This window comes from Corvus cornix, chromosome 6 (assembly GCF_000738735.6).
Source record: "Corvus cornix cornix isolate S_Up_H32 chromosome 6, ASM73873v5, whole genome shotgun sequence".
NCBI lineage: Eukaryota > Metazoa > Chordata > Aves > Passeriformes > Corvidae > Corvus > Corvus cornix.
This window is the reverse complement of record NC_046336.1, coordinates 22,968,335-22,984,874: the sequence shown is the minus strand read 5'-3', so window position 1 is coordinate 22,984,874 and position 16,540 is coordinate 22,968,335. Positions and strand designations below refer to the sequence as shown.

The following is a 16,540-nucleotide window of genomic DNA, read 5'->3' as shown; positions in this document are numbered from 1 at the left end:
TTATGCATTCAAATCAGTGAAACTTGTGTTTTTTTGGATCCTGTGCACTGCATTGAAAAATTCACCTCTGCATATCTGTGTGTTTATGATCTTCAGTTATTCATCAATTACTGACCATGCTGGACATTTTTGAAGTTTCTCTGTACCTCATTATCTCATTTTTTTTTCTTCAAAATACACTGAAAATTCAGGTTTGCTTTGAAAGCTCAAGTGAAATTATTTTGAATGAAATGACAAAATGCTTATTTAAAAGAACTGATTGGATTTCAGACTGGTTACTGTAATTTATAATTCCTCCTCCCTCTTCTTCTTTCTCATCCTTTTTGTCTTCCTTTCCAAGCATCTTCTCCCCCATCCCTGAGTAATACTGGTGCTATGTACAGTATTTTGTTTACAGTAGTATAAACATTCTCAGCCTGTGACTTCATTGCTGAAATAACTCACCTCTTTCATGTCAACTCTTACCTAGGAGCCGTACAGCAGACTCATTGATGTAGGTTTTTTTCTGCATGGCAGCCCAGGGCAAGCTGGTTTCATTGCATGATGCAACTTCACCTTTTTTTGGTTGTCTATGGGATTAATTATAATCTAGTCTTATATTGCCTGTGCATGCCAATGTGCTTACCATAATGATGTATACACTGAATGCAGTCTAGAGCATTAATTGCATGAAATGGAATTAAAAACAAAGACAAAACCATAACATTAGAAAGTTTGAGCAAATGCAAATTACGCTTATCACTAACTTTAGTTAAGCTATTATAGAATGAATAGGACATAGTATATATCAGGTCTATGTATTTAAAATTTCCAGCGTATTACAGTAGTCTATTGACTAGGTGCACAATTTTGGTGTGGTCAAGATGTGGGGAGGAAAGGATGTACTAACTAGCCTATTGTGTCAAGGACTGAGTGGTGCCAGTAGTATCAGAAAGACAAACGTTTCCCTGCTGTCAGCTTCAGCAGCAGGTGACAGTGAAAAGAGGTAAGACTGTAAATTATCATTTATTGAAATTCAGAATTGGGGAAGCATTTTAACTGCAACAGGTTTTGGGGAATTTTAATGATAAATAACATGTAAAATAATTTAAAATGTATTGATTTACAAAATACACGGTGACATTCCATATGAAGAATTGTAACCCTGCTTGAAATTTCCTTTACAAATGACATGGTGACCGTTCTAAGCAACCTGTTGTTCATATGTTCTTAAATGTATTCAAATAAACCTTTCATCAGCACGGTATAAGATATGATTGAATGCTAATCCTATTTTTTCCTGATAAAATGATAAAACAGAAATCTGGGAACTGACCTGAAACATTGTGTATGAACAAAATTTTCTTGTGCTGTTGGTCAGTGCATGTCTTTAGTGTATGCTCAGAAGTTACACTTCGTGCGCTCTTTGGTGTCAAAATTAACGTACAGATTTCAAATTAATATTCATCTTGATGAATAAGTACTATTGATCCCGTACGTTTAACTTTGAGGGCCTATAATATAGAATGTTATGATATTTGAAAAATGGTGATAGAAAACAGATGTATATATAAAGTGAAAATAATGTGCTTAGTGTGTACTTTTAATCAGGTAACTTAATGAAAACGTACAATATATATTCAAAGTAGTACAAAAGGGAAGTAATTTCTACAACTGTTGTCATGCCACCCTTGTACTGATACTGTGCTTCCCTAACAATGCGTATTTTTTAGGATTACTTACTTAGGACTTTATTTTTTTATATTACTCCTAGAATCGATATAATGGCAGTTACCTTTTTTCCCCCCTTAAAATGAAGGAAAATTCTTTTAGTACTCGAAACCAGGTCAGACATATATCTGTACAGTAACATGAAGTTCTTCCTGCTGTCAGTACAAATGGGATAATTATACCAGTCCTTTTGACTTTCCAGTAGCTCAGTGTGTGAGTTTAGCTACACACCCATTCTCTCTTGCACAGCAGCCAGGATAAAAGGTGATGGATGTTACAGTGCAAGCCATTTTGAGAGGTGTTAAGAAAAAAAGGCCACTATATATTAATTTTTTAACATTATTATAATCCTCTTATTATATTGATGTAAAGTACTTTTATATCAGGCTTCTGATAATTGATTTGAGCAACAGCTACAGCTGCAGGCAATTTCTTATTCCATTTGTTAATGGAGATAAAGTTACTGGGGAAAAAGAAAGGCATAGTGCCATTAATCTGCCTGAAAAGGGCCTTGCTTGTCCCATTTAGAAAAACCACTGGGTGAGACTGCCACTCAGGCTTCAAGCTAATTTGTCTGAAAAGTTTAAGTATTTTCTTAATTTCTTTTTTGTTTAAACTTTTCCTATTCTTTTGCGAAGTAAATGTGGCTATTCAGTGAGCCTCTCATAGAGTCAGCATTTTGCCTTAAGAATATGGTAATTTGCACTTAAGACAGTGGTGGTAAATAATCAGGTCCCACAGATGCTAGAGCTGTAACACAAACTTTTCTAAGAAGGAAAATTTACTAGATTGCAGTTACGTAGTTGTGGAAATTAAACCACAGCAGGAGAGTTTATGGCTAGAGGAACTGTGTAACGTGTTTCACTTGAAAAATGTACACGCAATAAAGACTCTTCAGGGGTCTAGGTTAAAAAAAAGGGAAACTGGTTAATATATGCTGGGAGTGAATGTGGCCTCGATTATGCCCTGAGTTGGTTCAAGGCAGAGGAATTTAAACAGCTATACTGTGATGCTCAGGGTGTAATCAAAGATCTTAAATGGTTACTCTTGGTAGTTGAAAGGTTTTTCTCTTCAAGTCACCTGTTCAGTATTGCTAGTAAAGTGTAACAAGTATACAAATACAGGCTCCTTGTGACAGCTTACAAGGATATATTACACATCTCATAGTTTGGAAGGGGAGCAGCTGAATTGCATGACCTGAGGTACCCTAATTGTACCTTGGGTATTAATTAAAGGTGCTTTAAAGAACCCTTATACTGATGGGGTAGGTAAGGCTAAGAGGTCCTCATGAGGAACGAGAGGGAGAGTCTGAAATTATGCAGATTTGTTTGGGACTAATATATCTTCTAGTTTTATGTAGATTTTTTAAAGGAATTTACATGGTTCGTGTTACGCCTTCATTTGAAATAGGAAAAAATATATCCTACCTGGTGTAACTATATATTAAGACTGCTTTAGGAATTACTATTAACACAATGTGATTAGTTTTTTAGGGTTATTGATAGATTTGGGTCATGCTATTAGATAGCCTGACCAAAGAACCTGATCCAGTAATGTAATGTCAACTTTCTACCACTTTATAATACTTCTGACTTCCATTGCTCATTTACATTATTCACTGTTGTTAAAGTCAAATAATATACCTTAGGTTCAAGTTTATTACTACTCAGTAAAACTAGGGAGTAGAGAGATATTTTTTATCAAACTATCACAGGAGGGAATTCCAGAAAAGACAGACAGATGAATGAACTGTAAGTATTTTTACACTCCAGTTTATCTGGTACTCTTGTCATTTTCAGTTTGAATGGTTGAAATTAGACTAAATTTCATAGGACAGCATTAGTTTTTTTAAGGTTACAGTATGTATGCTATCAAGAAATGTATGGAAAGTATATTCAAAGTCATCTGTAGGAATCTGTTATGCATATCAAGCAGAACATTAGAGCTCAGTTCTTTGCTGATATACAAAAGAAAAAATAATTTCAATTTGCAAGCAAAGAGGATAGATGAAGAACATTCTAATTTTTGTTCATTGTGTATATTTTTTCAAATGATTCAATCAGATGAAGGAGAATTTTAAAAGTTGGATGACAGTACCAACAGAATAGAATAATAAAAGGCACTGACATGGAGGAGTAGTTGGAGCTGGAAATGCATGATGATGGTGGGCTGTTAAAAACTGACTTTGAGGAAAGTGGATATCAAGTGTGAAAAGTTCTGTTGGGTAATTTTAAGAGATGGCAGCTGCAAACCAGAATCACGTCAAATAGAGCAAGGAATTTCAGGAATTTACTCACTCTTCCTTTTGCTGAAAGGTAAGAGTAGCTACAGATAAATTTATTCAAACAGACACTTTTATCTAGGAGTTCAGTGGTTTGTAGGCCCTCTTCTACAAGAGGAGGAGATTTTAGAAATACCTCATATACAGATCATTCTATTGATTCATGCAAGTGCAAGGACTGTAGGTGGTCCATATGACCCAAGCTGGAAAGTGTTTACTGTTTTAAAAAGCTTAGATTCACCATCTTGATGCCATGATGATTTTTTGCCTTTTCTTTTACACCCCTGTTATACCTTTTTACAACTTCTGTATTCTTAGTGCTTTTTGCCTACATTCTTAGACTTGTTTGTTCAGCTAGGAGACTAAACATTTTAGAAGCTTCGTAGGTAAGAGTTAGTGTGCCCCAGACCCCAAGGTCCTCTCCAGAACCCATTCTGTAAACTAAGATAGAACCATCCAGGGGAAGGCTCCTTGGGGAGGGGGGCTCATTCAAGCATCTCATTAGGGAATTTTGGATAGATATGCTAATTAGTAAGACCTGTAATGTTATACCAGATCTTTTGGGGCTGCATTGTGGTGTGTATTTCAGTGCATTCGACCTGGACGGGTGCACCTAAGGATCCTTAAAATCAATACCAAGGTAAAATACCTTTTTCCCTTCTAACCATGTTTGATTCTTGATTTTAAGACCAGGAAAAGGCATCAAACTCCCCAGAGAATCTACTGCAGTGTTTATCTATATGTTGTAATTGAAAAAGTTTTATGCTGCTGATACACTTCTCACTAACTTTATTAATTTCCATTTGTTAATTCAATGTCAACATGGAAAAGGGATTAGTATTCATATGACTTGCTAGCATTTTCATGTTACCAATTATTTTCTCTTTTCTGGGGTAAGCACCTACAACAACTTATTACTCCTAGAGAGACTTTGATTAAAAATAATAAGTAATAATTAGACAAGAAGTAATAAAAAGGTAGCATTATAAAGAAGACATGCAAGATTGTCAGCTTTAGTAAATAAGGTATGCAGTTAAACCAAATCTTTCTGTAATGCGATCAGTATAAGGGATAAAACTAAAGTGGCTTACTAAAATTTGTCCAAAAAGTAGGCTAGTTGAAACAGTATACTCGTATTTTTCTCTTTAGAATGTTAGTAGTCTCACACAAAATCCTTTTTATTAAATTAAATCCATTGTATTTAAATAAAAATGTGGTCCCAGGCATTGTTGCTCTTTCATTTTCCTAGAATTGATTTGTCATCAGGGAGGGTGTTTTGTCAAGGTAATGTCATGCTATTTTTAGTTGCCAGTGTTCTTAACTCAGGATAAGCAATTAAGAAATATAACACAAAATAATAAGCTCTTTCTGCTTATCTGTGTGGTTCTCAGCAAACCTTTTCAAATTAAGTTATTTTAGGATGAAAATCTTACCGGTGTATTTTGCAGGAAAGCTCCTGCTCTCTTTTTATACGCTGCTGCAAGAACTTGGCAGTTGTGGAGAAGGATTCTGGGCCATTCACTTACGCCTGTTTTAGCACTGAGTTCCTGGGTGTTCAGCTGTTCTTCAGGGACCTTCCTTTGACTTCTGGTTGTAAAATTAGAAAAGGCACATGCTGCAGACAGGAGTGAATATACGCACATCCTGAGGAACTTACTATGTTTTTTCAGAGTGAGCAATTTTAATGCATATTTTTTCCTGTATATCCAATAATTCAATATAAAATTATAAGCAAAAGTTTATTGTTATCATAAACGATTTTGTGTTTGGGCTGAGGAAGATAATTTAATTTTGCTTGAGTGCTGTAGTACATTGTCTTATATTTTACTAGGGAGTCTGTGAAGAAGCATGATGTACTTAAAATTACTGGAAAACTTGAGAAAGATGAAAACTGACACATTATAGTGAACCTTACAAAGTTATATTAGTTCATTTAGGTAAAATAGTTACTAGCAATATTACTTGACTCTGTCACGGTCTGTTGCCAGTTGCAAATAGCTCTGTAAAAGTCAGTAGTGTTAGATGGGCATCAGGAAAGCATAGTTAGTTCTGCAGTTGTACCAACTAAATTTGCCTCCTAATTTTATATGTGAATGTGACAGAAATTAAAATGAGGACCTTCTCTTTCTTTCACACTGGAAATCCGTCTCTAGATTAATTTCTAAACTAAATTTTGCATTAAAAACTGCCAAATCACAGCATTTAAATATATCTTTATATATATATATATATATATATAGTCAAAGGGGAAAATAACAACATAAACTTTTAAGCCCCATTCTTTATAACATGATGCAGAGAAGTAAAAGAATCCAAAGGAAAAGAAACCCTCTTATTCTGAGAAAAATCTTTACTAAAAGACACAGCTGTACCAATTTAATTCAGATTAATCTGGTTTTGTTCTTGCTTTTTTCTTCTGGTATTAGAATTTTTTTGATGGATAGTAAGGAAACCTGTTTATTTTACCCCTAATTAGTCTAAAAGCTTGTCAAGGTTCCCCAGTGTGGTAGGGAGATTACACAGAAGGGCTTAGTTGTAGAAAGCATTGCAGAACAGATGAGTCATGGTGCATTTGTTTAATTAGGTTAGAAATCGAAGGGTAATATTCTAATGCCAGCTTGTGATCTGTCAGACTTTAAAGAATAACAGAAGGTGGTGTAATAAAAATTAGGAAAGGGAAGTAAGGACAGACATTTGAAGTGTTCTTGGGGTTTTTTTCTGAAAAGCAGGGTACTTGCAAATTACAAGGTGTAGGTTAAGCAGCAGTTTAAGAAATCTTGGAAGATAGCTTTATTTCACTTTATTTGACAGGAGTTTTTTTTTATTTCGATCAGGTTTATATTTTATTTATTTTAAAATTGAACGAAGAGGATTCTGAGTGTTGATGTCATTCAAAGTGTGTATAGCCCAAGTCAAAGCATTTTCAGAAGGAATGTAAGAGGTGCATATCAAAGTGAAGAAGGGAGACCACTCCATGTGTAGACTGCAGAAATGGAGATGGAAACAAAGACAGTAAAACAAAGTAATCCAAAATAAATTCATCACATGCTGAAGTTGAGGAGTTTTTTGTGAGTGGAAAGACAAATATGGTTTAATCCATTCAACAAAGGAGAGTCAGAACTGAGAATTACAAGAAAAGTACTTGGCAAGGCCCCAAGAAGCTCCAGGATTTGACACTGAAACAATTTGGGAGCAGAAAGTTCTCTCTCTGTGTGTGTGTGTATATAGGAGAAACAGTTAGCTAAGAATTTAGATGTAGGAGGTTGAGTAGTCAAATAGTATTTAAATGTGAATAATGTAAGAAGACACAAGAAATGGTCACAACGTTATCCTCAGCTATCAGGCCATAACTATCTACAAAATTCGGTGAGAAAAGGGACTGTTCTGCGTTCATCTCCTTCACTCACTCCAGGTGCGCAAAACCTCAGAAAAATATCTCTAAGTAGTGATGTAATGATCCCATAGAGTTTTATGGACCCAAGTCTTAGGGCTGTGACAGCAGATTATATGGCACTTCTCTTACGGGCAAAATGGGTCTTCACCTCGCTGTCACTAATGCCTTGTTCCAGTGATCCAGCTGGCTGCCCTTCCTTATTGGGAAGGAAACCAACTTCACTCTGCCTGCATTTCCTGCAGCACTAACTGAAAATGCTGGCAGCAAAAGTTCCCCAGTGGTGCACCACATCATGTCAAGGGGGAGTGAAGTAATTTAGAAGATACTTGCCATCAAAAACTTTACTGGTGCTATGACTCAAAGAAAGGCTTTCTAAACTGAGATGCATTTACCAAAGCATCTTGCATTTAGAAGATTATAGATACTGTGAGAAAATAATTTTTTTCTTACTGTGGGACTCACTGGGTTAATAAATGAAAGCCACTTGAAGTAAGAAAAAGTATGTTATGCTTTTTAAGATGTTCGACATCTTTGATTCTAAATTAGTTTTGGTGATTTGTTTTAATTATGGTATTTGTTCCCCGAGGTATATATTTAATAGACATCTGTGTCAATAATTTTGCTAGATGTTCATGCCTGTTTCAGTAAAGAAGACTTTAACTGCTTATTCCCTTCTGACCTGTGTGACTAAACTGTAGTTAAAGGAGCAAACTCTTCTGCATTGAATGAAAATTGCTTTTACTAAATGGTACATGTGGCTTTTCTATAGTTTTACTTTAGTACGTCACTGATACACAGTTAAAAAGCCTAACCATAACACCTTAATTTTCTTTTTTGCTGTACAGAATATGTATTAAAAGAGTGTAAAAAGACACTGTCATATCGAATATATTTTTTTACTCTAGACTTCATAAAATTTGGTTTGCTCTAGAAGTAAATTTGAGGGAATTCAACATTACGGAGGAGCTTCCAGTAAAACAAAATAGTTTGGAAAAAAAAAAAACCACCAAACCACTGTAGCACTGTTCTTTTGAACAAAGAAAATTTACATGCCCAAATTAATACGTATTAATTGCATTGAAATGCAGTTTGAAAGCGGAAAGTGAGTGGAATGTCTTCAAATGATGCAATACCAATGAACTTCTAAATATTGGGTAGTTTCTCTCAAATATTTATATGTTTGTGTTATTTATGCTTTAGCAGCATCAACTGGTATTTCTGTACATAACTATAATTTAATTTTAAAATTTATTCTCATCAGTGGACATTCCTTCTGATAGAAACTGCATATTTTACTGGTTTTATAATGTAATGTACTGTTGTGCAGTTTGAAAACTGTCATGAATACAGGAAATAGAACCTACCTCTTTTGCATATGATCAGTTTTTAAGTTTTATATTTTATTTCATTAATACTAAGAATTGATTTACCAAAATATGAATATCGATCTAATATCGATATCCAACTGAGACGGACACAAACTCTCTAACAGTTTAGAGTTAGAAAGTGCATGTTTTATTTGGCGCCAGGCACTGCATGGGATGGCTCCCTAAGACACAGGGCCCCGATCCAAGCAAACACAAAGCTTTTTATTTACAAAAATGATGAATATCCAAAATACAAATGCATATTCTTAACATTAACACCTCCCATTCTCTGCTTCATATGGAAATGAGCTTAAATGTCATTAAGCATGCGTAGTGTGTGTCCTGAATGGAGTCGGTGGTCTTGAATTGGGTCAGTGGTCCTAAGGAAGATGAAGTAACTCATCTTCCTCAGTTTGACCTTTTTGCCTCTCTGAACTTTAACAATCCTAATTACTTTAGTGGCCTCTAAGTTTCCTCTTGCGTGACTTTTGAAGGGGTTCCCACCAAGGGAGGAAATTGGTCATTGTCCTTGTTCCCTACACCAACTTTTATCAATGTTTCTATTCCTCGTTCTAAGCACAGCTGAGCAAACATACAAATGACAGATCATCAGTTATTTGGTAATCAGTTACTAACATCTTAAAACCCATTTCAGGTCCAGCTCTCTTAACTATTTTAATTAACTCTAGCTGGGCCCAAATTCCTTCCTATTCTAAGTAACTTCAACACAGCTAACCTATAACTAAAATCTTCGTTTCTTCTAAATCCATGTTTCAGAATTAAAGTATATTTTTATCTATTTTCAGTAATAGATTTGGCTTTTCCTCCACCATTCAGAAAGCAGATTTGAAAAAATTGAAATTGTAAATTAGGAAAATTCTCTGAGTTTCTAGAAGTTTCAATAACTTCTTAAAGTTCCAAAGTTGTAGCAGGCCATGGTAAGATATTCTCATTAGTACTTTTGTGAAGTTACGGTAGAAGTAAATTTTTTCTGTGGTGGTTTACGAAAGCTTTACATACATATCTTCAAAACACTTGACAAAATGTAGCTAGATTAATATGTCTTAAAATTAACGTTTTCCCTTTTTAAAAAATATACTTAGGTAAGAATTGGCATCCGTCTTAGTCTTTGCATGTCTTGTCATTAAAATGAGACAAAATAAAAGAGAAAAAAAAAAGCAAAAACCCATTAGGAGCAGACTGACATGATGTACCAAAAATACAAGAATCCACTTTCATACCTAGGAAGAATGAGAACTGTAAATTGCATATTGTATAGTTATTTCAAGTGCTGAATTGGGTGCACAAAAGCTTTCCCATTATTGTGGGGAACATTTTATGTAAAATCATTCAGGATAGCCATCACTATGATTGCAAAGCTGGTCTAAAGTCTGAATGAACATAGAACTCCTTTTCTTTACTTCTGTGTGGTCATAATGGCAGTGACTGCACTGTGACAGAGATCGTTACTTCGTACTAAGGCTCTGATCTGAAGTTTGCAGTGGGCTTTACAGCTCCTGTGAAGAGGTGAAATGATAAAGTAAAAGCTACTCAAGATATTTTCAACTGTGTTGCAATTTCAAAAATCCTGGAAATATATGAAGGCTCCTGTGGGAACTTTCATATTAATATACTCACAGAAACAATTTCAGAAAACATTAAAAAGCATTTTTTCCCTCTCCCATTCGTTTTATGACTATTCGACAAATAATTCCAGTAGAAACATTTCAATGCATTAGAAACATTTTAAGCCAACCAGAAATAAGCAAGAATAATAAATACATGATGTAAACTGGTGACAAAAATAGTTCTTTAAACAGCAGTAAATTCTTTTTAATTGAAGTGACAAGTGCTACATTCTGTGGTAAAAGTGTCATGCAGAGTGTTGGCTTCAGTGGTGATTGCAACACAGCTTTAAGGATGCTGGGAACACCTTGTCAAAATTCTGCCCCATCTATGTATGGAATTATTTTGTTACCACTCTTGTAGTCACTCTTCTCATTGAAGCAGTTTATGCCTTTTATAACTGTACAACTGGGCTTTGTAGCTACTAGATTTGCTGTAAAAATTGTATAGATAATCGAAGATGCTCTTTCAAAGTACTTAAAAATGAGAGAATCATAGATTCATTTATCTTAGAAATAACCTTTTAAGTTCTCCACCGAAGCATGTCTCTAAGTGCCACAACTATATGTCTTTTAAATACCTCCAGGGATGGTAACTCAACTGCTTCCCTGGGCAGCTTCTTTCAATGCATGACAATGTTTCAGTGAAAAATTGTTTCCTAATATCCAATCTAACCTTCCCCTGGCAAAACTTGAGGCCATTTCCTCTTGTCCTGTCCCTTATATTTGGGAGAAGAGGTCGACCCCCACCTTGCTACAACCTCCATCTAGGGAGTGGTAGAGAGTGATAAGGTCCTTCCTGAGCCTACTTTTCTCCAGGCTGAACAACCCCAGCACCCTCAGCCCCCTTGTGCTCCAGACCCTTCACCAGCTGTTGCCCTTCTCTGGACTTGCCTCAGCCCCTCACTGTCTTTCCTGCAGTGTGAGGCCCAGAGCTGGACACAGCTCTTGAGGTGTGGCCTGACCAGTGCCAGGTACATAGAGATGATCCCTTCCCTGGTCCTGCTAGCCACACTATTCCTGTTACAAGCCAGGGTGCCATTGGCCTCCTCGGCCACTTTGGCACATGCTAGCTCATGGTGGAGTGGCTGTTGATCAGCAACTTCAGGTCTGTTTCCAATGAACAACTTTACAGCTGCTCTGCCCCCAGCCTGTAGCACTGCATGGGGTTGTTGTCACCCAAGTGCAGGACAAGGCACTTGGCCCTGTTGAACCTCATGCAATTGACCTCAGCCTGTGGATCCAGCCTATCCAGATCCCTCTGTAGAGCCCTCATACCCTCTAGCAGATCAACATTCACACCCAACTTGGTGTCATCTGTGAGCTTACTGAGGGTGCACTCAGTTCCCTTGTCCAGATCATAGATGAAGATATTAAACAGGACTAGCTGAGACTTTAGTGACATTAGTGACCAGATACTAGCTAGATTTGACTTCATTTAGTGCACTGTTTGGGCTCAGCCATCCAGCCTTTTACCCAGGTAGTCCAAGCTATGAGCAGCCAGTTTCTCCAGTAGAATGCTGTGGGAAGTGATGTCAAAAGCTTGACTAAAGTCTAGCTAGACAGCCTCCACAGCCTTTCCATCATCCACCAAGCAAGTTACCTTGTCATAGGAGATCAGATTGGTCAAACAGCACTGCCTCACATAAACCCAGGCTGGCTGGACCTGATCCCCTGCTGTCCTGCATGTGCTCTGTGATGGCACTTAGATGTTCTGCTGTATGACCTTCCCCAGCAGCAAGGTCAGGCTGACAGGCTTGAAGTTGCATGAATCCTCTTTCTGATCCTTGTAGATAGCTGTCATATTTTCTAACTTCCAGTGAGGTGGGGCCTCTCTAGTTAACCAGAACTGCTGATAAATGATGCAAAGTGGCTTGGTGAGCACTGCTGCCAGTTTGCTCAGTACCTTTGGGTGGATTCCATGCAGCCCTCTTGACTGGTGTCTAAATGGAGTAGTATATAACTGAGCATTTCCCCTTGGATTATGGGGGCTTCATTCTGTTCCCCATCTGTCTTCCAGCTCAGGACTCTTGGCACCCAGAGAAAACTGGTCTTGCTATTAAAGACTGAGGCAAAGCAGGTATTAAGTACCCCAGCTTTCTTCTCATTCTTTGTCACTATGTTTTCCCCCACATCCAATAAAATATGGAGATTCTACTTAGCTGTCCTTCTGTTGCTAATATATTTCTAGAAACATTTTTTATTGTCTTTTATGCCAGTAAGCAGATTAGGTTCTAGTTGGGCTGTGGCCCTTCTAATTTTCTCCCTGCATAACCTCGCAACACCCTTGAAGCCTTCCTGAGTTGCCTGGCCCTTCTTCCAAGGATGATGCACTCTCGCCCTGAGTTCCAGCCAAAGCTCTGTTCATCCAGGCTGATGATCTTCCCTGCTGGCTTGTCTTCTGGCACATGAGAATGGCCTGCTTCAGCACATTGAAAAACTCCTTCTTGAAGCATGTCCAGCCTTCCTGGACTCCTTCACCCTTCAGGACTGCACCCGAAGGGTCTTTCTCAACCAGCATCATAAGTAGGCCAAAGTCTGCCCTCTGGGAGTCCAACATAGCAGTTCCACTGGCCCCCCTCATTATTTCTCTGGGAATCAAAACCTGTCATTTTGTGATTGCTGTGCCCAAGACAACCTCCAGTCTCCACGTCACCCATGAGTCCTCCTCTGTTCAGAAAAGCAGCTCTGGTGGGGTGCCCTCCCTAGCTCACTCATTTACCAGATGTGCACTTCAGTTGTTGGGCTATTGATCCTGCCACTTTTTTAGGGGAGGAGCCCATTGTGTTTAGAATTCCATCATTACTTTATTTTTTATTCAGTTATATTAAATTGTTCCTGTCATTGCTAGTATGCTATTTCATTGATGTCATCATAGTTTCTCCTGTCTTTTTGTGATATAAATGTGTGAAACCATGCTTACATGGAAGGGGAGTAAAAACATTTCTAACAGTCTGTTGGCTTCTTCAAAAATGAAACTTCTGCTGCACTGCAGGGGTAAAATCCTGTAGGACATGCCATGTAATTTTAATATAAACCAGGGAGTTTTTTTAGTGTTGTTACTGGTCCTGGAGATCCCAGTACACTACTAAGAAGTATAGCACTTCTGGTTTTGGGAAACTTGATGTAAGGACGAGTTTCAAATTGGCTTCCTTTCTGCAGTAGGCTGAATTGTGCAATGATAAACATTAGTGGACATATTTTTCTGTCAGCTCAAATGTGAGCTACTGATGAAAACAAAGAAAAAAATATCCAAACTGAAAATTTGATTGGAACATTTAAAATCTTTTATAGTCCATCTGTGAAAAAATTAATAATTTGTTCAGTGTTATGCCTTTCTGAAAAAATGATCATTTAAAATAAAAAAGAAAGGATGCTGTGTTTGTCTTTGAAATGGATAACTTAAACACTGAAAGAGAGGGATGATCTCTGAAATGAAGGAAGCTCAAAGGATATGACTAGCAGAAATAGCGGTTTTGGTGTTGGGTAAACAGAAGTCCCAAATCAGAATTGTGGTCCATTGTGCTAGGTGTTTTGGAAACAAAATGAAGATGTATTATTCATTAGCTAATTTGTTAGATCTTGCAGGTTTTTGAAAAGGACAGTGACACAAAAGTACAGCTGTTAGCTGCAACCTTAGCTGTCCTTAACTAAAAATTGCTCTCTATCCTTGTTATAAGCCTCTGCAATTCCATTAGCTTCAGTGAGTTTCTACAGCTTTTGTGGGAACCTAACCTGGAATTAAGAGTTGGTGCAGGGCTGTTCCTCTGTACTTCCTGTTGGTAGGGTGCATTGTGACTCAGTGTGTAGCCTATCTTATTTTGACAAGATCCTTTGTTCTCATTAGTGCCATACAGAAAATGATCCAGTTGGGTTCTCAGATTACATCCACTGTTTTTGTAGCTAAAGCTGTATTTGTAAAGTATGAGGTACTGTCTGCTGTCCTATATGTTAACATTTGGCTTCTCTTCCCTTCTGCCTGCTCTTGTAAATCAATTTTATTTGATCTATAACAGAAGTGTCTCATAACTTAAATGTCTTTTCAAATAGCCTTTGGAAAACAATTTTAATAAAATTTCCTGTAGCACTGAAGCTTCTTAAAATACAAAGCCATTGCACATCAAGGAGAATTTTGCTGTATACATTCATGCATCTAGAGACAGGAGAGAGCATGCTGTAATTAACTTGTTCGACCTGAAATGTATACAAGGAATGGAAAATTTGGCTGCATGTGTAATGACCTGGTAGTCCAGGTAATTTCCTTTATGCCTTAAGTTAGGTAACTGACATTCATAACGCATAGAATCTTGCTTGTTGGGCAGTCTAGCATCATATTTGCAGAACTACTGCTATACTAACTGGTATTATGTTCATGTTCAGTGATTTATTTGATCTAGAAAGCCAAAAAATTTCTGCTTTTCTAAAAGAATTTTTTCTAGGGCTCCAAATGATCAAATGATCTACATGTTCTAGTTTCCCTCTATTACAGTTGTGATGAACACATGATCATTTGCAATATATGTGTGTATATGTATGTATATGTTGTGGGACATTATATATATATAGTATATACATCAACATATATTGGGACATGATTTTCACTTTGGTCTATGATGACATCATTGGACTGTGATTTCAACAACCTGTTTTAGAAACCTCACAAATAAATCACTGATGATACTTGTGGAAGTTACCACCTTCCTTAGATAAAAGTGTATTTATGAAGTACCAGTTTGTATAGAGTAAGCTTTGGATCTGTCCCACTGTCAAATAGAGCATAAAATAATAAGCTAAAATCTGCAATGGCTGCCTGACACACACAAGGGTATTTTAATTAACCTGCATGCAGAAATTAACCCTTAGAGTACTGCTTCAAATTCTTCAATTTATTTTGTTATTTAATTTTACCAGTGGGCTATGCTGCTTTTCTACTCAGTTCATAGTACTGTACATAAAGTACATTAAGTAGCCATACCAAAAAAAAAAAAAAAAAACCAAAGTGAGAAAAAGAAAAAAAAATCCAATCAACCTGTTATAAACAAGGGATTCTACAAGACTAAGTACTCCAGGTTGCTAATGGGCAATGTATTCCTAAGCAACTAATTTTTTGTTAAAGGTTTTATCTTATGACATGAATTAAAAGCATGTAATGTTTCACTGTACCTGTGTGCTTGTTAGGTTTCTTCCTAAAGTATCGTAGGTGTGTCTCCTTTAGAAAGAAGTCAGTTCTTTAAGGGTTAATGTGAGGTTAAGCTATCCTGAGGTATTCTCCTGCTTGTCCTCTCCTAAAGGTATCTGCATGTTAATTCTCAAATATTACCTGAACAGGTGAATATCAACACTGTATGAATGACTAACTGAATGAATGAAATAATTCTTTTGAAATGCTTGCTTGTATCTTGTAAAGGACTGGAAAACAGAAACATGATTTCTGAATCAAGGTCTTTAATGAAATGCATACAGTTCTCAGCAGAGTAGAAACTCCTATACTGAAAACTTATTCTGATTTCTCTTTCTTTCAAATAGCCCAATAGAATCCTGCCAGAATTTCTACAAAGATTTCACATTACAGATCGACATGGCTTTCAATGTGTTCTTCCTACTCTACTTCGGCTTGCGTGTAAGTAGTGTGTCTCTGGTAGCAGGAGGCGGGGAGGGAATGCAACTGTTATATATGGTGATTGAAATAGAGGTTGTATTTTCTTTGAAAGAAATCATCATCTTTAACTCAAAAAATATGAACACTGTTTTGAAATGTGTGAGTCAGAGTTTTAAGACTTAGATAAGTAAAACTGCTCTGTTAAATATCTTCATGATACAGGTTTTTTCCTTTATTTGTGTATTTACATTTCGTATTTATATAAAGCAAATATTTTAATTAATTTTTAATAGTTACTCAAATGTGAATAGTAATTTGGTCTTATTTAAGCATTTGACCTTATTTAAGCACAAAGGCAAAGTTCTAACTATGATGTCCTTGGCATCTAAGTTTGCCAGTTTCCCTGGACTGATTTCTGTAGTCAGGAGAGAGAAATGACCACATCCATGGCACAATTCAAAAGATTGAAATGCTGCTACAGTCCTCAACTATGCCTTGTAGGAGTCATCCTGCTGATCTCCTCTGGACAGATAATAATGGGACTTTGTAAATTGTCCTGTATTT

At 36.7% G+C, this 16,540-nt stretch overlaps 1 protein-coding gene across 50 annotated transcripts in view; it reads left to right on the top strand.

Moving 5' to 3' along the window:
* KCNMA1 (potassium calcium-activated channel subfamily M alpha 1) overlaps positions 1-16,540 on the top strand; it is a 438,676-nt gene that overhangs the window by 239,346 nt on the left and 182,790 nt on the right. For all 50 annotated transcript variants that reach the window (XM_039554286.1, XM_039554284.1, XM_039554283.1 and 47 more), the window contains one exon: positions 15,904-15,997. In XM_039554286.1, coding sequence (XP_039410220.1) covers positions 15,904-15,997 — 94 coding nt within the window. The remainder of the gene's footprint in view (positions 1-15,903; positions 15,998-16,540) is intronic.